The 25,790-nt window shown below is 43.6% G+C and overlaps 1 protein-coding gene across 2 annotated transcripts in view; it reads left to right on the plus strand.

The window, feature by feature from the left end:
* SEMA6B (semaphorin 6B) overlaps positions 1–25,790 on the plus strand; it is a 467,458-nt gene that overhangs the window by 21,880 nt on the left and 419,788 nt on the right. The window contains exon 1 of one of the 2 annotated variants that reach the window (XM_075863808.1): positions 14,097–14,224. The exons of the other annotated variant lie outside the window; for it this stretch is intronic. Coding sequence (XP_075719923.1) covers positions 14,187–14,224 — 38 coding nt within the window. The 5' untranslated portion in view covers positions 14,097–14,186. Of the gene's footprint in view, positions 1–14,096; positions 14,225–25,790 lie in introns of those variants that run through there. 2 annotated transcript variants of the gene reach the window in all.

Genomic DNA, 25,790 nt, shown 5'->3' on the forward strand with positions numbered 1-25,790 from the left:
ACCAAGCAAAATCCACGCTCCAAAAGCCAAATGGCACTCCCTCCCTTTTGAACCCTACAGCGTGCCCAAACAGCTGTTTACTTCCACATATATGGCATCATCATACCCGGGAGAACCCTTTTAGCAATTTTTGGGGTGTATATCTCCAGTGGCACAAGCTGGGCATGACATAATTGCCACTGAAATGGCATATCCAGGGAAAAATTGCAACTTTTACTTTGCACTATCCGCAGCGCAATAATTTATAGAAAAGACCTGTGGGGTTGAAATGTTCACTACACCCCTTAATAAATGCCTTCTGGGGTGTAGTTTCCAAAATGGGGTAACTTCTCAGGGGTTTCTTTTATGATTTCACATCAGGGCCACTGCAATTGTGAACCAATACTTTGTAAGTCGCCAAATTAGGCCTCAATTTCGCATGGTACTCTTTCACTCCTGAGCCCTGTCAAATATTCAGACAAAAGATTAGGGCCACATGTAGGCTGATTCTAAAATCAGGAAACACAGCATAATAATTAGAGAGCTGTCTTGTTTTAGTGGCACAATCTGGGCACCACATATTAGTATATCTATGGAAAAAATAAAATTTTCACTCTGCACACTAATTTCTGCAAAACACCTGCGGAGTTAACATGCTCATTACACCCTTGGTGAATACCTTGAGCGGTGTAGTTTCCAAAATGGTGTCACTTCTGGGGGGTTTCCACTGTTTTGGTTCCACAGGGGCTTTGCAAATGCGACATAGCGACCAGAAACCAATCCAGTAAAATCTGCACTTCAAAAGCCAAATGATGCTCCTTCCCTTCTAAGCCCTACCGTGTACCCAAACAGCAGTTTATGACCACATATGGGGTATTGCCGTACTCGGGAGAAATTGCTTTCCAAATTTTGGGGTTCTTTTTTTCCTTTATTTGTTGAGAAAATTAAAAATTACGTCTTATTGAAGAAAAAGGATTTTTTTTTTTCAATGCCCAATTCTAATAAAATCTATTAAACACCTGTGGGGTCAAAATGCTCACTACACCCCTAGATGAATTCTTCAAGGGGTGTAGTTTCATGAATGGAGTCACTTTTGGGTAGTTTCCACTGTACTGGTACCTTAGGGGCTTTGCAAAATCGACATGGTGTCAAGAAATCAATCCAGAAAATCTGTGCTCCAAAAGCCAAATGGCGCTCCTTCTCCTCTGATCCTTGTCGTGTGCCCAAACAGCAGTTTATGACCACATATGGGATATTTCCGTACTACAGAGAAGCTGCTTTACAAATGTTGGGGTTCAAATTTAGATTTCAATTTTCACGGCCTACTTTCAATAATTTCTGCAATAAACCCGTGGGGTCAAAAAGCTCCCTATACCCCTATATAATTTCCTTGAGGGGTGTAGTTTCCCAAATGGGGTCACTTTTGGGGGATTTCCACTGTTTTGGCACCGCAAGAGCCATTCAAACCTGACATGGTGCCTAAAATATATTCTAATAAAAAGGAGGCCCAAAATCCACCAGGTACTCCTTTGCTTCTGAGGCCTGTTCTTCAGTCCATAAGCACGTTAGGGCCACATGTAGTATATTTTAAAAAACGGCAGAATTTTGGCTATTGAGTTGCGTTTCTGTGGTAAAACCTTCTGCGCTACAGAAAAAAATGGTTTAAAACAGATGTTCTGCAAAAAAAAAATTAATTTGTAAATTTCACCTCCACTTTGCTTTAATTCCTGTGAAACACCTAAAGGGTTAAGAAACTTTCTAAATGCTGTTTTGAATACTTTGAGGGGTGAAGTTTTTAAAGTGGGGTGAAATTATTGGGGGTTTCTAATATATAAGGCCCTCAAAGCCACTTCACAACTGAACAGGCCCCTGCAAAATGGCCTTTTGAAATTTACTTGAAAATGTGACAAATTGCTGCTAAAGTTGTTCAAAAAACGATGCCAAACTTTAGTAGACATATGGGAGATGTTAATTAGCAACAATTTTGTGTGGTTTAACATGAACATGTGATAAGATGCAAATTATGAAACGTATTTTAATTTATTTTTCTTTTTTATCTGTGCATATAATGCAACCACTGAAATCGTTTTTTAATGTGGATGTGCACTCAACCTCAAAGTAGTTTCCCCAACTGATCCATAGGTGTCACTACAACAAACTACTCTTTCTCTGTTCACATTATGCAGTTTTTGGGTGCGGCATTTGCTGACAAACATTATATTGATTTATATTACTAAGCTTTAGCCAGCTATAGGTGTCTTGTTCAATGTACTATTGTTTTTACAGCTGTAATATGTATTTAGATTTTATAAAATTGCTTTAACAATAAGCTCATATTGTAGCTGTTGGCGGGGAAGTAAGGGGTTAATAGTGGAATGTTCACATTTACCCTCCTCCCACACACCTTGCTCCAACGTTTTTTTACATGTGATCTTGTTTTTTTACACTGTGATTGGTGCTGATCCACTTGAAATGCTATGTTGTTTCTTTGACCAGGTGCTATGACTAAGAAAGCAGTTGGCGTTTGAAACGCGTAAGCGTACTGCTCCTTTGTCTTTATGTGCTGGGTGGATTTTTAATGTCTATAAAATGAAGTCCTGAAATGTCTTCACAAACACAAAGTGCTGGACGATACATTTTTTTTTTGCTAAACAGGGAACCAGTCTGAAAAAATAATGTTCTTTAGCTATTAATACCTTACTATCACAAATTAAAGAACTGGAATTTTCTCATAATCATTCATCTGATAGTGAGAATAGAGTAACACTACTTTGAAAACTTGAGGAATTTTGCTCTCTGCTTATGTCTAAAGCAAAAGCTACCCATTTTCAAATGTAGGTGACACTTTTATGAATATGGTAATAAATGTAGTAGATCCTTGGCTAGAGCTTTACGTTTGCAACAAGCAAATACATATGTCCCACAAAAATCTACTTTGACTTAGGTCCCACCTCCCGTTAGATATAGCAGCTACTTTTAGAGAATTCTACCCAGCACTACATTCTATAGACTTGAATATCCCCTCTACACTGTCGACAAAATTCCGCTCCCGGATTTAGAAATATATTTCTGATTCAAGTCTCCCTTCTCTTCCAAATGAATTAACAAATGCTCTAGAGACCCCGATTACTGACCAAGAGTTGCGTGCAATGGAAGGTGCCCAAAAGGGCATATCGCTGGGCCCTGATGGATTTATTTTCCCATACTATAAGAAATTCTTATCTTCTTTAAGTCCATATTTACTTCATTCTTTTAACTCCTTAATGTCTACAGGTACATTTCCTACCGATTCGCTCAGGGCTCATATCACGGTGATTCCCAAACATGGGAAGGAGTCCTCTCAGTGTGCCAATTAGCGGCCGATTTCGCTTCTTAAAGAGGCTCTGTCACCAGATTTTGCAACCCCTATCTGCTATTGCAGCAGATAGGCGCTGCAATGTAGATTACAGTAACGTTTTTATTTTTAAAAAACGAGCATTTTTGGCCAAGTTATGACCATTTTTGTAGTTATGCAAATGAGGCTTGCAAAAGTCCAAGTGGGTGTGTTTAAAAGTACAAATCCAAGTGGGTGTGTATTATGTGCGTACATCGGGCCGTTTTTAATACTTTTACTAGCTGGGCGCTCTGATGAGAAGTAACATCCTCTTCTCTTCAGAACGCCCAGCTTGTGACAGTGCAGATCTGTGACGTCACTCACAGGTCCTGCATCGTGACGGCCACATCGGCACCAGAGGCTACAGCTGATTCTGCAGCAGCATCAGCGTTTGCAGGTAAGTCGATCTTACCTGCAAACGCTGATGCTGCTGCAGAATCAACTGTAGCCTCTGCTGCCGATGTGGCCGTCACGATGCAGGACCTGTGAGTGACGTCACAGATCTGCACTGTCACAAGCTGGGCGTTCTGAAGAGAAGAGGATGTTACTTCTCTTCACAGCGCCCAGCTAGTAAAAGTATTAAAAACGCCCCGATGTACGCACATAATACACGCCCACTTGGATTTGTACTTTTAAACACACCCACTTGGACTTTTGCAAGCCTCATTTGCATAATTACAAAAATGGTCATAACTTGGCCAAAAATGCTCGTTTTTTAAAAATAAAAACGTTACTGTAATCTACATTGCAGCGCCTATCTGCTGCAATAGCAGATAGGGGTTGCAAAATCTGGTGACAGAGCCTCTTTAATGTCGATATTAAGTTATTTTCAAAAATGTTATCTACCAGATTGTGCCGATCGCCGATCTCAGGTCACGTCACAGGGGGGAATTACACTACTGAGATGATCAATTTACCACATAAATCCACGCCCACCTACTCTGGATCACAGGATTATGCTAAATTATTCACGTAGGTTTCCAACACCCCAATAATTTATACCACAGTATGCTACCACCACCTATACTTATCTAGGCAATAAGGGGCCTACATCTCTATATTCCCTAAACACGAGTTACAATAACAGGTTATCTAAATGGAACATAAAATACAGGTACGGTCTTCACCTTCGGAAGATTAAAGAGACTCTGTCTCCACATTATAAGTGCCCTATCTCCTACATAAGGAGATGGGCGCTATAATGTAGTTGACAGTAATGCTTTTTATTTAAAAAAATGATCTATTTTCACAACGTTAGGAGCGATTTTGGTTTATGCTAATGAGTTTCTTAATGCCCAAGTGGGCGTATTTTTACTTTCGACCAAGTGGGCGTTGTACAGAGGAGTGTATGACGCTGACCAATCGGCATCATGCACTCCTCTCCATTCATTTAGACAGCAGAATCGCGTTCTAGAACATGATCTGCAGCCACATGCGATTCTGCTTGATTAACATTAATCCAGTGTCCTGATAATGAATACACATGACCATCCAGCCTGGACGTCATGTGTATTCAGAATCCTGACACTTCTGAATCTTTTCTGTGAGATTTACAGCAAGGGAAACGAAATCTCGTTTACCTCCGTAATCTCGCGAGATTTTGTATCCGTTGCTGGAATCTCACAGAAAAGATTCAGAAGTGTCAGGATTCTGAATACACATGACGTCCAGGCTAGATGGTCATGTGTATTCATTATCAGGACACTGGATTAATGTTAATCAAGCAGAATCGCTGTGTATGTGGCTGCAGATGATGTTCTAGTAAGAACGCGATTCTGCTGTCTAAATGAATGGAGAGGAGTGCATGATGCCGATTGGTCAGCGTCATACACTCCTCTGTACAACGCCCACTTGGTCGAAAGTAAAAATACGCCCACTTGGGCATTAAGAAACTCATTAGCATAAACCAAAATCGCTCCTAACGTTGTGAAAATAGATCGTTTTATTAAATAAAAAGCATTACTGTCACCTACATTACAGCGCCAATCTCCTTATGTAGGAGATAGGACACTTATAATGTGGTGACAGAGCCTCTTTATGTTCTGTAAGACTACAAGGAAGAGACTTATTAATATTTCAAATTTAATACACAATAGTGGAGTGCAATACAAAAAATAGCTGTCAGATTAAAAGCTAAAAAAAAATACATACAGTTACAATGCATTCAGTTTATAAAAATAAAAGGGATAAAAGAAACAGAACAAAACCTTACTGATGTACAGCAGTGATATCCTGGCTGTGGGGACAGCTGAAAATATGGTCAGTCACTCCAACCGACATATGGATCCCCAACGACTGATCCCTCTCTTTTCCTGGCATTTTAAAACCAATTTTTCCCTCCAGTCCACTGGCTGGTGATGTCACTGAGAGGAGGTTGTTCATAAGATAATGAAGCGTACTCCTCCCATTACACAGTTGTATTTCTATTGAGAAACACAAAAATGATCATGTGTTCTTGCAGGAATCCCCTAGAAATATAATATTACCTGCATTCACCTGTGCATACATTTACCAACCAGGGTGTTTCAAACACCACTGTAATAGGCCCATGTTTTTAGCCAATAGCCAATTCAAGGTAGTTCCTCTGGGGGTATGGATGTGAATTTCACATATATATGAGGGCTGTTTCCCCTGATCATAACTAACTATGTGGGTCACTCCAAATATCAATTATGATGAGGTTTTGCCTTGATGCATTATATTTTCTTTATGCGTAGGTCATTCTCACATGTTTCACCTGGTCCACATGGTAGACACACAACAGATATCCATTTGCATAGCTTTTGCTGTTTGGTCAGGATGTGTGGGTTATTACCTCCAACCTTGGGTGAGAATATTATCTGATGCTAGATACAGGCCCTATTGACAAATTCTTAATGAACACATCTAGCACCTTGGCGAGGAAAGGGCCAATTACACATTGTCACGAAGGGTCTGTGGACCCACTGGGCCATACCACCTTGGCGGTAAGGCAGCTGGCCTACAGGACGCAGGTGAAAGTATAGTTCGTATAGGTACCTGTTGCAGCTCAGACAGCAGCAGGGCAGGCTCGGCTGGGACTAGGCAGCAGGCAGACGTCAGGCGAGGTGAAGCAGGTCAGACGTGGATACAGCACGACACGACTTTGGCACAGCACAGTGCTCGACCAGGAAGGTATGGAATGCTAGGAACAGGAACTGGAACAGGTACAGGAACAGGTACAGGAACAGGTACAGGTAACACACTAGGAGGCCATCACATAGACAGACTAGGAATACACAACAAAGCTCAGGCGTGGGAGGATGGGGCTGGGACCTTCTTATAACCCAGGGTGCTCTGAAGCAATAAGCTCAACTACCAACATGCGTGCACTCTGGCTTCTCAAGTCTGGACTGAGCTCGTGAGCGCACCCTGGTGGTCACTGTGGAGGAGGACGGCCGTATGTGCAGACATCTTTTGAGAGAAGGGCTTCGACTGGATGGAAGGAGTTCGTGGTCAGCGACCACGGACGTTACACACATTTGCCTGACAGTGGACATCATTTGATGGCCAAAGATATGCATTTCTTAGGTAAAACAGATGTATCTTCTGTGTCAGAAGGGGTTATGAACTGACCACTTAAAGAGGTTCTGTCACCAAATTATAAGTGCCTATCTCCTACATAATCTGATCGGCGCTGTAATGTAGATAACAACAGTGTTTTTTATTTAGAAAAACGATCATGTTTGAGAAAGTTATGAGCAATTTTAGATTTATGCTAATTCGTTTCTTAATGCCCAACTGGGCGTTTTTTAACTTTTGACCAAGTGGGCGTGGTAAAGAGAAGTGTATGACGCTGATCAATCAGCGTCATACACTTCTCTCCATTCATGTCCATTTGTACTCAGCACAGCGTGATCTCGCGAGATCACGGTGTCCTGTCACATGCACCCACAGTAACTTTACTGAAGTGTCTTGAGAGTGAATAGACATTGCATCCAGCCAGGACGCAATGTCTATTCACACTCCCAACACTTCGGTAAAGTTTGTGTGGGACATAATCACACAGCACAGCGTGATCTCGCTGTGCTGTCATTCACAGTGCTGTGATTAAGTCCCACACAAACTTTACCAAAGTGTCGGGAGAGTGAATAGACATCCCATCCTGGCTGGAGGCAAATTCACTCTCAAGACACTTAAGTAAAGTTAATGTGGGTGTATGTGACAGCACAGCGAGATCACGCTGTGCTGAGTACAAATGGACATGAATGGAGAGAAGTGTAGGACGCTGATTGGTCAGCGTCATACACTTCTATTTACAACGCCCACTTGGTCAAAAGCTAAAAAAATACCCAGTTAACTAATTAGCATAAATCTAAAATTGCTCATAACTTGCTCAAAAATGATTGTTTTTCAAAATAAAAAGCACTGTTGTTATCTACATTACAGCGTTGATTATGTAGGAGATAGGGCACTTATAATCTGGTGACAGAGCCTCTTTAATAACCTACTTTTGATGATATTACCTATAACACCACACAGATTGATACCATTGTTGATGGATGTTATCCACCCGGACCAGGCAGATTTTGTAGCAGGGAGGCAAGCTCACGATAACACCACTAAGGCCATTAATGTCATCTATGGGGTGAAGTCTATGGACACGCCACTTATGCTCTTATACACCAATGCAGAAAAAGCTTTCGATAGGATTCAAAGAGAATATGCTTAAGGGGGTTTTCCCATCAGGGACATTTTCGACATATCCACAGAATATGTCATAAATGTCAGATAGATGCACGTCCCACAACTGGGACCCACACCTATCTCTAGAACGGGGCTCCCACCTCTGGGACCCGCATCTATCTGACATTTATGACATATCCTGTGGATATTCCAAAAGAAATAGTAGGACAACAGCACACGTCTCAAATCTTCAAAGTGGTTTTATTATCAAGACATCCACAATAGACAGGCAACGTTTCGACCCATAGTGAGTGAGGGGTCTTTGTCAAGCCTTGTCATAAATGACAAGGATATGTCATAAATGTCAGATAGATGCGGGTCCCAGTCTATTGTGGATGTCTTGACAATAAAACCACTTTGAAGATTTGGATACGTGTGCTGTTGTCCTACTATTTCTTTTGGAATTTACATCATGCCGGAGTGGGTTTGCCTGGCTTGACAGCGTGCACCGCACCAGATTCGGGACTTGTGCTGCTTCAAAAATCCTTTTTTTCTTGATATCCTGTGGATATGTCATAAATGCCCTGATGGGAAAACCCCTTTAAGTGGATAATGTCTCTATATACTGTAACGTTCACGGCCGCGGACTGACGTTCCTACAAAACCCCTGATGGCCGCAAGACCTAGTGGATCATCTCCAGTTGCCCACTGTTCCTCTGGAGATGTCTTTGGCTGCTGCCTCTGTGAATGGACTCCCTCTGCCTGATCCGATCGTGTCTTAAACCAAGCCACTGAAGCTCCAAGTTGGAGCCCTTCATACTGAACTGATTACATTTATTGTTTTGCCTAAAGCCCTCATTCCTGTTCTACTGGGTCAGCCTTGGCTCCAGTTACATGCCCCAGTCCTGGACTGCAATTCTCTAGAAGTTCTCCAATGGGGATCCAAATGTCTCTACCGCTGTCTGTTACAGATCATTCCTGTCCAACCTTCTCTGCCTCAGTCATTAGCAGGATTACCTCCTCATTTCTCTCAGTTTGCGGACGTCTTCAACAAGAAGGAAGCTGAGATGCTTCCCCCACACCGGTCTTACAACTGTCTGATTGAACTGGTTCCAAATGCTTCTCCTCCAATGGACGGGTATATCCTCTCTCCTTGCCAGAGACTCAGTCCATGTCGGCCTATAGAAAGGAAAATCGGGAGAGGGGTTTTATACGAAAATCCTCCTCCCCGGCCGGGGCCGGGTTTTTCTTCATTGAAAAAAGAGAGATCTCTTTGACCTTGCATTGACTACTGTGGTCTAAACCAGATCACGGTCAAGATCAAATACCCATTGCCACTAATTTCTGAACTATTTGACCATATACGAGGAGCCAGGATTTTCTCTAATCTAGACTGGTGTGGGGCTTACAAGTTGATCCGAATCCTTCAAGGTGAAGGGTGGAAGACGGCATTCAACACACGAAACGGGCACTACAAATACCTGGTGATGCCATTAGGTCTGTGTAATGCTCCCATGGTTTTCCAGAAATTCGTCAATCATATCTTCCGAGATCTCCTCTATGTCTGTGTTGTGGTCTATCTCGATGATATTTTGACCTTCTCTCCAGATCCGACGACTCATCGGAGGCATGTCCGTCAAGTTCTGTGGCGATTAAGGGAGAATCGTCTGTATGCCAAGCTGGAGAAGAGCATTTAAAAAAAAAAAAATTCTGCCCTTCCTGGGCTACATCATCTCGGATCAAGGCATCCAGATGGATCCTGAGAAAGTAAAGTCCGTCCTGGAATGACCACGTCCTCAGCGTCTGCGGTCCATACAGAATTTTTTGGGATTCGCCAACTTCTACCGGCAGTTTATCCCAAACTTTTCTTCACTGATGGCTCCCATCTCTACCCTTACCAAGAAAGGTATGAACGCCAAGGTGTGGACTCCAGAGGCAGAATCGGTGTTTAATAGCCTTAAGAGTGCCTTCACTTTAGCCTCAATCCTCCCATCATCCTGACGTGTCTTGACAGTTCTTGTTGGAGGTGGACGCTTCCTCTGTTGGTGCAGGTGCACTTCTGTTTCAGAGAAGTTTCAAAGGAAAGGCAGTAGTATGTGGCTGTTACTCTAGACTTTTTTCTCCCGCAGAGCACAATTACTCTATTGGGGATCGGGAGTTACTGGCCATCAAATTAGCACTGGGGGAGTGGAGACATCTGCTAGGGGGTGCAGCTCACCTCATCCTGATATACACTGACCACAAGAACCTCACCTATCTTCAGTCAGGCTTAACTGCTAAACCCTCGTCAAGCCAGGTAGTCACTGTTCTTCACCCGTTTCCAATTTGTGTCCACTCACAAAAATGTGAGGGCCGATGCCCTGTTCAGGTCGTTTGAAACAAAAGACACTGTGAAGCCCCTCAATGTATCATAGACCCATCCTGCATTATTACTGCTAATCCCCTGCAAGTTAGAGACATCCCTCCGGGGAGGACTTTTGTGTTGTTGGCAGACAGGAGGAGAATTCTTCGCTGGGGACACAGCTCCAAACTGGTTAGGCACGTGGGTGTTCGTAAGAATCGAGATCTGATTGCGCGACATTTCTGTTGGCCCATGCTGCCCAAAGATATTGTGAACTTTGTCTCTTTTCCTGTGCTGTGTGTGCTTCCAACAAGGTTGCTCACTCCAAGCCTGCCGGTCTGCCCCAACCTCTGCCTGTGCCCAACGCTCCCTGGCAGCATATAGCAATGGACTTTGTCACAGATCTTCCTCCCTCAGCGGGATGCAATACGGTCTGGGTGGTGGTGGACCGGTTATCGAAGATGGCACATTTTATTCCGCTGACTGGCCTACCTTCTGCTCCTCGACTGACAAATCTCTTCATTCAGCACATCTTCCATTTGCATGGCTTGCCCCTTCATATCGTGTCTGATCGGGGGGTTCAGTTTACCTTAAAATTCAGGAGAGTCCTCTGTAAACTCCTGGTTATGAAGTTGGCATTTTCCTCAGCCTACCATCCCCAGTCCAATGGTCAATTCGAGAGGATTAACCAAATCATGGAGATTTATGCATGATGACTGGGTACAGGTTCTTCCATGGGCCGAGTTCTCATACAGCAACCACACAAGTGAGTCCATGGCTTCCACACCATTGTTCATTGTCTACAGCCAAAATCCACGAATCCCTCTTCCTGTTTCGGCGACATCCCAGGTACTCGCAGCTGACTCGGAATTTGGGGACTTTCGACAAATCTGGCAGCAGATCCGGACTGCTGGCAGTCTAAGCGAAAAGCGGATACTAGGTGAAGAGAGCCGCCTCAGTTTCTTCCGGGTACCAAAGTCTGGCTGTCCTCAAGGAATATCCGTTTGAAGGTGCCTTCATACAAATTTGCTGCTAGGTTCCTCGGACCTTTTGAGATCCTGCAACAAAATAACCCTGTGTCTTATAAACTTCGGCTGCATCCTACTCTCAAAATCCCCAACTCCTTTTATGGGACCCTCCTGAAGCCTGTGGTTCTGAACTGCTACAGTAAGACTCCTAGTCCTGCAGTTGCTCCCAGCGGTATCCCGATGTGTTCGAAGTGAAGGAGATACTGGACTACAAGAGAGTAGGAGGAAGGACTTTTTATTTAGTGGATTGGCGTGGCCATGAACTCGTGAGTGCTGGCCGACATCTCCTTCCTATAGGACGCCAGCACTCACTTCTGCTCCGCTCTGCTGTGTCCCATAGGGTGCGCGTGCGCACTCGTTCCCGGCCTTAAAGGGCCAGTGTGCGCACATGTATATGACTAATTAGACAATAATCACCCTGGACTATAAAAGGGGCACTGCTCTTTCACTCCTTGCCTTAGCGTTGTTGTGTTATCCCATGTCTTAGCAAATAGTCCCTTAGTGTTATCCTGTTCCCGTTGTTTCCCGTGCCCTGCTATCTGTATCCTGTGCTGTGTTTGTTCCTTAGAGTGTTGGAGTCGTGTTGTGCCACCTGTCACGCGTGCTGTCATACACCACGTCTGGTGTCATCTGCCACGCCTGATATCATCCGCCAAGTATGGCGTCATCTACCTTCAAGTTCCATCTGTGCCTAAACCTCTGCTACTGTCTGGACTATCACAGGTACTCTTGTACTAGGACTTTGTAGGTGGTGCGTCCTAGTGGGTTCACTAACCCACGAATCGTGACATATACCAATCCGTCAGCCCTCTGTGTGGGCTCAGGACTACTGAGACATACTCTGTCCAGCTCCTACTGAATGGCATCCTCTCTGACTCCTCCTCTATATATAATGGCACCAGGCAGGGATGCCCTCTCTCTCTCTCCTTTTGATCTTTATTTTGACTAGCGAACCGTTTCTTAGACGAGTATGGGCACACCCCGACATAGCAGGTGTACGAGTAGGGTCACGGGAAGATAAGGTGGCTGCATATGCCGATGACCTTTGTGACCAACCCTGTTATTCAGTCCCAAACTTAAAGAGGCTCTGTCACCAGTTTATAACTTCCCTATCCCCTACCTAATAATATTGACCAAGTTATGAACATTTTTTGATTTATGCACATTTTTTCTAAATGCCCAAATGGGCTATTTTTTTCTATTCACCAACTGGGCGTTGTATAGAAAAGTGTATGACGCTGACCAATCAGCGTCATACACTTCTCTTCATTCCAGCCCAGCTTGATTCACAGCACAGCGTGATCTCGACAGATCAGGCTGTGTCTTCACTTCATCCCGCAGGTCCTTCACCGGAGCGACGGAAGACTGAACAGACATCGCCTCCAGCCGCTGCAGATTCGGACAAACGTCCTGGCATGGCTGGAGGCGATGTCTGCTCAGTCTTCCGTTGCTCCGTGAAGGAACTGCGGGAGGAAGTCACGTCACAGCGTGATCTCGCGAGATCACGCTGTGCTGTGAATCAAGCTGGGCTGGAATGAAGAGAAGTTTATGACGCTCATTGGTCAGCGTCATACACTTTTCTATACAGCGCCCACTTGGTGAATAGAAAAAAAACGCCCAGTTGGGCATTTAGAAAAAATTTGCATAAATTGTTATAACTTGGTCAATAATAAACGTTTTTGTTTAAAAAAAACCAAAAAAAAACAGTAGTTATCTACATCAAAGCACCTATTAGATTATGTAGGAGATAGGGAAGTTAGAAACTGGTGGCAGAGCCTCTTTGATACAAGATTTTAATTTGTTTTCTCAGCTGTCTAATTTTAAGATAAATCTTACTAAATCTGAGGCAATGAATGCAAATCTTTCATCCACCGTGGCAGGGGGCCTGACAGAGTCATTTAGTTTTACATGGAATAATAAGGCCCTGAAATATCTAAGAGTGTTTCTCCCCCCAAATCGAAAAGATATTTACAGACTGAATTTTATCCCTCTTTTTTCTAACATTCAAGCTGTCTGTACAAGATGGACTAAGGGCACGTTCAGTTGGACGTGATGCTGCACTATCTTTAAAATAAATATATGCCTCGTATTCTATACATGTTTCAAATGCTTCCGATTAAGATCCCTATTTCTTTTTTCAGAATGATTAATTCCATACAAACTACTTTCATTTGGGCTGGGAAGTCACCACGTTTAAGGCGCACACTGCTTTGTAGATCAAAGGCGAGAGGGGGACTTGCCTTTCCAGACATAAAATCTTATAATTTAGCCAACCACCTAGCATGGGCCTTAGACTGGTGATGACATACGAGGGAAAAACCTTGGATGGCCTTAGAGTAATTCTTTACATCTATCCCACTTATGGCTTCTCCATGGATTGAGCCTAAATATCTTAAGAATCTTCGTTCTCAACCAACTATTGGGGCAACTTTGTCATGTTGTTAGATGACAGTAGTTAGGACATCGTTTCTCCCCACATACACTTCTATTTAACCTATCTTAGGAAATCCACGTTTTGTTCCCGTCTTGCAAGACCCGATTTTCCGCTGGTGGAGTTCTAATCAAAAGTTTTGCTTATACTTTTTTCTTTTAAATGTGGATTGGCTTACGATTTTTGAATTTTCTGCCTTAGTGGATACTACTCCCTTGGGGCTTTGGAGAGCACTTTAACTCTGCCACTTTTGTACTTCCCTAACTCCAATTTCTCTGTTTAGAGGTACAGAGACACCATTTGAGGCCCTCTGTGTGGGCTCAGGACTACTGAGACATACTCTGTCCAGCTCCTACTCTATCCCAGTGGATTTCTAAAGTCAACGACCTAATGCTGATGGAAAACACGACCTCCTTGATAAATTGCAGGTATAATTGATACTACAAAACATGGTACAACTGGTTGGAGTTTCAACAGTTAGACAGTGACAGCCAGGACAGAAGTTGTCAAACCAACCTGATTTGTTTTTATAAAGAGGTGAGCAGAAGCCTAGACAGAGGGGCCGCTGTGGATATAGTGTTTTTGGACTTTGCAAAGGCATTTGACATTGTCCCTCATAGACATCTAATGGGTAAATTAAGGACTATAGGTTTAGAAAGTATAGTTTGTAATTGGATTGAGAATTGGCTCAAGGACCGTATCCAGAGAGTTGTGGTCAATGATTCCTACTCTGAATGGTCCCCAGTTATAAGTGGTGTACCCCAGGGTTCAGTGCTGGGACCACTATTATTCAACTTATTTATTAATGATATAGAGGATGCGATTAATAGCAAAATTTATATTTTTGCAGCTGACACCAAGCTATGTAGTATTGTTCAGTCTATGGAAGATGTTCGTAAATTGCATTCTGATTTGAACACACTAAGTGTTTGGGCATCCTCTTGGCAAATTACGTTTAATATAGATAAATGTAAAGTTATACATCTGGGTACCAACAATCTGCATGCATCATAGGTCCTAGGGGGAGCTACACTGGGGGAGTCACTTGTTGAGAATGATCTTGGTGTACTTGTAGATCATAAACTAACAACCAGCATGCAATGTCAATCAGCTGCTTCAAAGGCCAGCAAGATATTTTCGTGTATTAAAAGAGGCATGGACTCGCGGGACAGGGATATAATATTACTACTTTACAAAGCATTAGTGCGGCCTCATCTACAATATGCAGTTCAGTTCTGGGCTCCAGTTCATAGAAAGGATGCCCTGGAGTTGGAAAAAATACAAAGAAGAGCAACGAAGCTAATAAGGGGCATGGAGAATCTAAGTTATGAGGAAAGATTAAAAGAATTAAACCTATTTAGCCTTGAAAAGGGACGACTAAGGGGAGACATGTTTAACTTATATAAATATATGAATGACACATACAAAGAATACGGCGAAATCATGTTCCATGTAAAACCCCTTAAAAAAACAAGGGAACGCCCCCTTCCATCTGGAGAAAAAAAGGTTCAATCTGCAGATTCGACAAGCCTTCTTTACTGTGAGAACTGTAAATCTATGGAATAGTCTACCGCAGTAGCTGGTCACAGCAGGAACAGTAGATAGCTTTAAAAATGGCTTAGATAATCTCCTAGAACAAAAAAATATTAGCTCCTACGTAAAGAAATTTTTCTCTTCCCTTTCCCATTCCTTGGTTGAACTTCATGGATATGTGTCTTTTTTCAACTGTACTAACTATGTAACTATATGTAACTTTGTAAAGGATCTGCCAGGCACTACGTCTGGGTATACTCCCAGGATTAATCAGTCGACACCTGAGGCCAGACTTCTGAGACTGACACCGGCTCCCACCAATCAGGGTGGCAGGCTCAGGAGTGGGAGAGCCTATCGCGGCCTGGTCAGTCAGAGTTAGCTCCGCCCCCTGTCCATTTATACCTGCCGTTTTCTCTTCCTCTTTGCTTGTTATTCTTCTTGGATTCCTGGCCCCACTGCTGCCTTGCTCCAGCCTGCTTCTGCCTTGCTTCAGTTCCGTTTATCCTGCGTCGCTCTGCCCCTGGCTTGCTTCTGCTCCGTGCTCCCGTTTGTATACTCCTACATCCTGATCCTGACTGGCTCATTCACCGCTCCGTTTCCTCGCGGCGTTCCGTGGGCTACTGTATTCCCTTGCGTGTTCCCTGTTTGTACTCCCTTGCACTTAGACAGCGTAGGGACCGCCGCCAAGTTGTACCCCGTCGCCTAGGGCGGGTCGTTGCAAGTAGGCAGGGACAGGGCGGTGAGTAGATTAGGGCTCACTTGTTCCCTTCACCTCCTTCCTGCCATTACAACTTTGTAGCAAATCATCAGTCCTGCGATACCATCGCAGGGCTGCCGACGGCTACTATGGCAACAGGATGCCTAACAATGGCCTCCTGCTCTGCGTATTAGGCCCCACCCGGAGGCGGAGCCGTATTGGCTTTCTGTCAGTGAACACTGACAGTTCTAATACATTGCACTACATAGGTAGTGAAATTTATTAGAACAGCATTCAAACAGTTGGACCTTCACGTCCCCTAGTGGGACTGAAAAAAAGTGTAAAAAAAGAAATAAAAAAAGTTGTAAAAAAAAATAATAAAAGTTTCAAGTAGTAAAATAAAACACAATCTCCCTTTTTCACTTATTAAGCCCTTTATTATTGAAAAATAAATAAACTATACATATTTGGTATCGCTGCGTCCGTAACGGTCTGAACTATAAAGATATTATGTTATTTATCCTGCGTGGTGAATGCTGTAAAAAAAAGAAATTGAAAAACACTGCCAGGATTACTGTTTTTTGGTCACTTTGGCCTCCAAAAATTGGAATAAAAAGTGGTCAAGAAAGTTGCATGTATCCAAAAATGATACCTATAAAAACTATAGCTCGTCTCGCAAAAAAAAAAAAGCCCTCATATAGCTTCATCGACAAAAAAATTAAAAAGTTATGGCTCTCAAAACATGGCGACAGAAAAAATACATTCATTTTCCAAAGTAATTTTATTGTGAAAAAAGTTGGAAAACATTGAAAAGTACTATAAATTTGAAATAGAAGATTTTTGGAATTACCCTCTCAGTTCTAACATATAGAGTGGATAAGAAGAACCACAAAGGTGTATACCACCAGTTTTATACAAGTATTTGTTAGGGAAAAGGGAGGAGAAGGAAAAGACTTGTGGTTCAATGAGCAAAAATAATAATACAAATTAAAACTTTATTAATTATGCATAGTTTGGGTGCATAGTTTTTACTTTCCAATGTTAGGGTCTATCTCTCTATCCAATCTAACTGTCATCGGTGTTTAATAAAATACCTCGAGTTCACTCGCCGCTTCTGTTTCACTCTAGCGGGGTGAGCAAGAGGAATTACATCAGCACACACTGTCAGGTGATCACACATCACTGACAGACGAGAACTCACCCAACATTGCAAGCGGCTCAGTCACGATAGCGGCTCACACAAGCCAGTCATCCTGGGCTGGGAGCACCACTGTGTTGCTGCCTGTTGCTCCTCCCGTCTTCGGCGGTGTGGACGATAAGAGACTAGCACAGTGTTTATTATCCGGCAACAGCATCGAGCGGAACACAGAGCTGGTGCAAGTATCCTACCCTAATCATCCTTGTGGATACTAGCTGACCACGCTGCTGCTATAGCTCTCATGCAAGGGAGAACTTAGCTTGCCTCAAAGCAATCACTAATTTCAACAATCAATTTCCCATAATATGTGAACAGGAATACAGGTATCTACAAAACTTTTGAGGATAATTTCATCTTAGGTAATTAGAACAAGGTGATAATCAGGCATATTCACGGCCATTCCCTTGTAACTTATACTTATATTCCTGGCAGCAATGTTGATGGGCAGCATTGTACCATTATCACTGTATAATAGCAACATTGGACAGTAAGCAATCTACAAGGCAAATTGTGTCCTTTAACCCCTTAAAGGAACAGTGTCATCACAATTTTTTTTTTAATATGTTAAAGATATTAGTGCTTTATTAAAAACGTTTGGATTAATTTGTGTGTTTGTGTGTTACTTTTTCTTATTTTTACACTTTTTCTTCCCTATGGGGGCTGCCATTTTTTTTTCCATTTCTGTATGTGTCGATTAACGACACATACAGACATGGAATACGGCAGCCACAGTCCCATAGGGACTGCGAACGGGTCCCGTCCCATCCACTTCTGTGTACGCCGTCTGTGTGGGAACTGCGCATGCGCCGCTCCCACACAGTCCAACTTAAAATGCGCGCCGTCCGGCGCCATTTTCCTGTGGACCGGAAGTCGCGGCCGGGCAGTAAGATTACTACTTCCGGTCGCGGCTTCCGGACTTGTGCACTTGGACCAGCGGCAGCAGACGGAGCGGACGGGCCGGAGGGAGCCGCGGCGGCAGGAGCAGGTAAGAGATTTCTATGTATGTTCGTGTTTGTGTGTGTTTACTACTGTATGTAAACCTACTACACTGTGTGTTAGCTCAAAAAATGGCGAAACACAGTGTAGGAGGTTAGACCGTTCAAACCCCTCGTTTATCCCGGCACTAGCCAGGATAAAGGAGGGGGGGATTCTCAGAGCTCACTAGAGCGAGTGCTTTTTTCCCAATTTTGCAGCAAAAAGCAATGTGGTTGCTTTACCACATGCAATGCTGCAATTTTGGGAATAGCTCCATCTAGTGACCAGCAATGGGAAATATTATAAATTAGAATCTAATTTATAATATTTCCTGACTCGTGAAAAAAATAAAAAAAATTTGAACAATGTTTAATCACCTACACACTAAATGTTTAATTTAAAAAAAAACAACATGTTTTGCTGGCAACACATTCCCTTTAAGGACACAGCCTGTTTTGGCCTTAAAGAGGCTCTGTCACCAGATTCTCAAATCCCTATCTCCTATTGCATGTGATCGGCGCTGCAATGTAGATAACAGTAACGTTTTGGTTTTTTTAAAAAACCGTCATTTTTGGCCAATTTATGAGCAATTTTATATATATGCAAATGAGGTTTGAAATGGACAACTGGGCGTTTTTTTTTTCGTTATGTCCAACTGGGCGTGTATTGTGTTTTTAACTGGGCGTGTTTACGTGTATGACGCTGACTAATCAATGACCAGTCAGCATCATACACTCATCTCCATTGATTTACACAGCAGCGATGTGCAGCCACATAAACAGAGATTAAAGAGGCTCTGTCACCAGATTTTGCAACCCCTATCTGCTATTGCAGCAGATAGGCGCTGCAATGTAGATTACAGTAACGTTTTTATTTTTAAAAAACGAGCATTTTTGGCCAAGTTATGACCATTTTTCTAGTTATGCAAATGAGGCTTGCAAAAGTCCAAGTGGGTGTGTTTAAAAGTAAAAGTCCAAGTGGGCGTGTATTATGTGCGTACATCGGGGCGTTTTTAATACTTTTACTAGCTGGGCGCTCTGACGAGAAGTATCATCCGCTTCTCTTCAGAACGCCCAGCTTCTGCCTGATCACGCTGTGACGTCACTCACAGGTCCTGCATCGTGTCAGACGAGCGAGGCCATGAATATGAAAATCTACTTTTTTTCTGAGAAAACGTAGAAATGTAACATTTTTACTAGGAATAAAGGAGAAAAAGAACCCCAAAATTTGTAAAGCAACTTCTCCCGATTACGAGAATACCTCATATGTGGTAATAAACTGCTGTTTGAACCCACGGCAGGGCTCAGAAGAGAAACAGCGCCATTTGGATTTTGGAGTCCAGATTTTGCTGGATTGGTTTTCGGTGACATGTCGCGTTTGCAACGTCCTGGAGGGACCAAAACAGTGGAAACACCCCAAAAGTGACCCCATTTTGGAAACTACACCCCTCAAGGAATTTTTCTAGTGGTATAGTTAGCATTTTGACCCCACAGGTTTTTTGCAGAATTTAGTGGAATTCGGCCGTGAATATGAAAATCGACTTTTTTTCTGAGAAAACGTAGAAATGTTTAATTTTTACTAGGAATAAAGGAGAAAAAGAACCCCAAAATTTGTAAAGCAACTTCTCTCGATTACGGGAATACCCCATGTGTGGTATTAAATTGCTGTTTGGACCCACGACAGGGTTCAGAAGAGAAGTAGCGCTATTTGAAGCTCAGATTTGGCTGGAATGGTTTTCGGGTGCCATGTCGCATTTGCAGAGCTACTGAGGTACAAGTACAGTGGAAACCCCCAGGAAGTGACCCCATTTTGTAAAATACACTCCTTGAGAAATTTATTTAGGGTTGTAGTGAGCATTTTGACTCGAAAGGTGCTTCTTAGAAGTTGTAAACACTGGGCCGTGAAAATGCAGAATTAAATTTTCTCCAATAAAGCTTATCCTGCTTTATCCTCAAATTTTTCTTTTATACAATGGTAATAAAAAATAAAAAAAAGCACCCCAAAATTTGTTGTCCCATTTCTCCGGAAAAGGCCAATACCCCATATGTGGCCATTAACTGCTGCCTGGGCACACTCTAGGGCTCAGAAGGGAAAGCCTACCTTATGTTTGCAGAGGCTCCAGAACATAAAGTAAGTTCAAGAAATGCCTCATTTAATAAAATCGCACCCTTCAAAGCACAGTATTCATCTAGGGGTATAATGGCAATTTTTTTTTGGGGGGGGGGGGGGGAGGCGGGTGTGGTATTATTGAGATATCAAATTAATTTTGAAAATAAATGCCCAGGGGGTATTTAAGAAATAAATGGAATGGATGTGATGTCATTGGAGTAGTGAAAATTAGATTTAACGAATATCAACAGAGGTGTGTTACAAACGGAAGCATTCTCCGATGCAGAGGCCTGGTTTAGAGGGACAGGTCATACACTAGTAATTGGTGTCTTTCCTAATCCCTCTGCTTGAGCAAACTTGACACCTTTTCTGGGGTTTTTGTTTTTTTTCTGTGGGGGGATGTATCCCCCCGGGAAATGCTGGCCATGTATTATTCTGGAGATCCCAGAAGTGCTGCTACCTTCACTGCTGCCCTCTGCTTCCTGGTCTCCAAAAATAATTTTTTTTATAATTTTTTTCTTGGAATCCCAGGAAAGTCTCCGTATTGTCTGCTGTTCTGTAGAGAACAAAGGCATTATAGAGTGCCACTTGGGTGAGGTATACCGCCAATTTTTTATACCACATGAATTGGTTATAGTCCTGCATGCACACAGGCTTGATGGTCTGCTCTGTGGCTCCTCTGACTGGAACTGGGGTGGATCGATCAGCATGCAGTGTGGTCAAAATAAAGACATCACGCTTGTCTTTATATTTGACAAGCATCAAATTTTCGGAGCAAACAGCCCTGCTTTCCCCACGGCGCAGTGTCTGCTCTATAAAGGACTTGGGGAGACCCTTTTGATTTTGCCGAATTGTGCCACATGCTAGTGTGCCCCTGGCAGAAAGGCACTTCAGGAGGGGGACGCTATTGTAAAAATTGTCCACATACAAGTGGTATCCTTGGTCTAGTATGGGGTGGAGCAAATCCCATACTATCCTCCCACTTATTCCCAAGACAGGGGGACAGTTTGGTGGCTCGATCTTTGAATCCTTCCCTTCATATACACGAAAGCCCAGTGTATACCCAGACACACTTTCACAGGCCTTATACAGCTTCACGCCATACCTAGCCCTTTTATTGGGCAGGTACTGGCGGAAGTGTAATCTGCCTTTAAAGTGGACTAGGGATTCGTCCACTGCAAGGCATTTTTGGGGCGTATAGACCTGACTGAATTTTAAGTTGTAGTGGTCAACTACTGGCCTAACTTTATACAGTCTATCATAATTGTGGTCGTTTGGGGGTGGGCACTCATCGTTATTGCTGTAGTGAATGAATTTTAATAAAATTTCAAAACGGACCCTGAGCATGGCAAGAAAATAAAGAGGGGAATGATAAAGGATGTTTTTGTTCCAATAGGAACGTATCGTGGGTTTTTTGGTAATGCCCATACTCAATAGAAGTCCCCAGAACTTTTGGATTTCATTGGGGTTTGTGGGGGTCCATTTTTGGGGCCTGGCATAAAAACTATTTGGATTGCGGGAAATAAATTGCTGGGCATATATGTTCGTTTGTGCCACAATCAAATTTACAAGGTCATCAGTGAAGAACAGTTGGAAATAGTTCATTTCACTGAAGCCTGCGGTATCTACATTGATGCATGGAGTCGCAGTGAATTCAGGCACCTGGGGCACAAAATTATCTGCGGGGATCCATGTGGAGTCAGCTGTACTGGGCTGCAATTGTGCACTACTGACGCCTACCCTTGGACGCCTACGTGGCGGTTTATCAGTAGATGAGTCACTAGATCAAGAGGACACTAAAAATGTCACCTCTTCCCCACTACCACAATCATAGTACTCAAAGAGCATGGCACATGCCTCTTTGGCAGTATTCAGACGCTTAGTAATTTTTTTTTCTTCTGTAAACTTGGTAACAAAGTGTCACTGGCGTTGAACGTTGAAAGTAACATAAAACTTTTTTTTTTTTTTCTTTTTTTAGGTTTTTTTATTTTTTATTTCATAGAATAACTAATTCCCTAAAACAAAGTTTTTTTTAAATATATCTACAAAAACTCCCGGGTAACAGGTGTGAAACGCAGGTGGATGGAGTTTGGTATGTCCCAATTAGGCGCAGAATACAGGACGGTAGCGATGAGACAATATATAGGTCACAGGACAGCTGTATAGGTCACTGGACACCTGTATAGGGCACAGGACACCTGTATAGGGCACAGGAAAGCTGTATAGGGCACAGGACAGCTTTATAGGTCACAGGACAGCTGTATAGGTCACAGGACACCTGTATAGGTCACAGGACACCTGTATAGGGCACAGGACACCTGTATAGGGCACAGGACAGGTGTATAGGTCACATGACACCTGTATAGGTCACAGGACACCTGTATAGGGCACAGGACACCTGTATAGGGCACAGGACAGGTGTATAGGTCACATGACACCTGTATAGGTCACAGGACACCTGTATAGGGCACAGGACAGCTGTATAGGTCACAGGACAGCTGTATAGGTCACAGGACACCTGTATAGGGCACAGGACACCTGTATAGGGCACAGTACACCTGTATAGGGCACAGGAAAGCTGTATAGGGCACAGGACAGCTGTATAGGTCACAGGACAGCTGTATAGGTCACAGGACACCTGTATAGGGCACAGGACACCTGTATAGGGCACAGGACACCTGTATAGGGCACAGGACAGGTGTATAGATCACAGGACACCTGTATAGGTCACAGGACACCTGTATAGGTCACAGGACAGCTGTATTGGTCACAGGACACCTGTATAGGTCACAGGACACCTGTATAGGGCACAGGACAGGTGTATAGGTCACAGGACACCTGTATAGGTCACAGGACACCTGTATAGGTCACAGGACACCTGTATAGGGCACAGGACAGCTGTATAGGTCACAGGACACCTGTATAGGTCACAGGACACCTGTATAGGGCACAGGACACCTGTATAGGGCACAGGACAGCTGTATAGGGCACAGGACACCTGTATAGGGCACAGGACAGCTGTATAGGTCACAGGACAGCTGTATAGGTCACAGGACACCTGTATAGGGCACAGGACAGCTGTATAGGTCACAGGACAGCTGTATAGATCACAGGACACATGTATAGGGCACAGGACACCTGTATAGGGCACAGGACACCTGTATAGGTCACAGGACACCTGTATAGGGCACAGGAAAGCTGTATAGGGCACAGGACAGCTGTATAGGTCACAGGACACCTGTATAGGGCACAGGGCAGGTGTATAGGTCACAGGACACCTGTATAGGTCACAGGACACCTGTATAGGTCACAGGACACCTGTATAGGGCACAGGACACCTGTATAGGGCACAGGACAGCTGTATAGGGCACAGTAGATTGGCTGCTGGGTGATCCAGGGGTTAATTTATATAGTTAATTATTCATTTACTCTCTAACTAGCAATAGCTCCTTCCCTGACAGAAGTGAAGCGGTCAGAGACGGACACTACACTAAACTCCCCTCTCCAACTGTCATAATAAACTGTGATTGGTCCATCAGCACTGATGGACCAGTCACAGCGATCGCCGGCCGAGGACAGCTGTGGTTGGTCCTCGGCCGGCATCCCCTGTTGCTAGGCTGTTTTGGACAGCCGTGTTTCGTAAAATGGAATGTTCTGCCTGTCAAAGTAAATTATACTAAGCTGTGATTGGTCCATCTGCACTGATGGACCAATCACAGCGATCGCCGGCCGAGGACAGCTGTGATTGGTCCTCGGCCGGCATCCAGAGTTGCTATGCTGTCTCTGACAGCCGTCTGTTTTAAACTGCCGCCCCACATCCCGGTGCGGCGTCAGTTTAAAGCGTTCGCGTAACCGTACGTGGAGATACGGGAACAGACCACATCCCATCACGTACAGTTACGTGAAATGGCGGGAAGGGGTTAATAGTGTAGCATTAGGGGTCATCTGCACTAAAATTATTTTAGACCCGCATTGGACAATTTTAACAATTCACATTAATTGTTTGTAAGTTAATTAATGAAGTTTATTATTTTTTATTATTATTTTTGCTCATTGAACCACAAGTCTTTCCTTCTCCTCCCTTTTCCCTAACAAATACTTGTACTATAAATTTGGTATCGTCTGAATCATACTGACTCGCAGAATAGAGTTAACATGTAATTTAACATGGTGAACGCTTTACAAAAAAAACCCGCAAACACTATGCCAGAATTGCTGTTTTTTGGTCACCTTGTCTCCCCCCAAAAAAAGGATAAAAAGTGCTCAAAAGTCGCATGTACTCCAAAATAGTACCAATAAAAACTACAGCACATTCTGCAAATAAACAGCCCTCATACCACTAAGGCTCCTATATGTCAGGAAACAAAAATGTGCAGTTGTGCAGGCCCGAGAGGAACATTTCTTCTGTTTCAAGAGGGGATTTAGCTAGGCCCTAAAATTAGGGAACCAGGATTGAAGGGCCCAAACATATCTGCTGAAAGCGATTGCGCCCGTATTATACCAGGACAACACTTTCCCAGCAAAATTCCCCAAACTCCAAAGAGGGATAAGAAAGGACACCATTTATCAGTGCATAAAGGATTCCTTCACAGTGTAACACACATCTATGGATTATTTTATTGTTTTCTTTACCCCATTATTATACCACATGACCATGCCGCTGATGTACTCTGCCCAGCTAACATATACCCCCACATTATAAAGTGAAACACCAGTAAAACTCCAAACGAAACTACTACCAAGCAAAATCCATTCTTCAAAATCCAAATGATGCTGCCTCCCTACTGAGCCGTACAGTAGTTTACTTCCACATAAATGGCATCGCCAAACCAGGGAGAACCCTTTTAACAATTTTTGGGGGGTGTGTCTCCAGTGGCACATTGCTGGGCATGACATATTTGCCACTGAAATTGCATACCTGGGGGGTGTGGCCGGATGTCTGCCTGAGTAGACGTGCTTCACAGCGCTCCTGAGCTCCCTGACTCCTAATCCTGCTAATGTCACCGCCATCCTTCTTGCAACGTTGCTTTTCTGGACGGGAAAAGTGCCTACATTCCGTCCGGTATACTTACCTGTGTGCAGTTTCGGGATCGCAAGTTCTGGGGCCTTTAAGGAGCGAGGAGGGAGAGGCCGCTCGGCACTTCTGGTTGGCGCGTGGCGGGAGGCTGATATGGGCCGCACACTGAAGTGCTGTCCTGTATATGGACATTGAGCTGGAGGAGGTTAGTGTCGGAGAAGGAGGGCGGATAGCCTGTTGATCCGGAGCTGCGTGCCCTGCGTTCCCTGTGTGCTCTTGGCGCTGAGGTGGGTGCTGTGCTGCTGTCTATAAGACGTGCTGTCTTAACCGGCAGGCTGAGGAGAGGATCTTATCACTGGAACATTGTGTGCTCTTGTTGGCCTCCTATCAGACTCCTATCGTCCCATCTCGCTTATCAACTCAGATGTTAAAATACTAGCCAAAGTATTAGCCACTAGATTGAAC

Source organism: Rhinoderma darwinii, chromosome 1, assembly GCF_050947455.1.
Source record: "Rhinoderma darwinii isolate aRhiDar2 chromosome 1, aRhiDar2.hap1, whole genome shotgun sequence".
Lineage (NCBI taxonomy): Eukaryota > Metazoa > Chordata > Amphibia > Anura > Rhinodermatidae > Rhinoderma > Rhinoderma darwinii.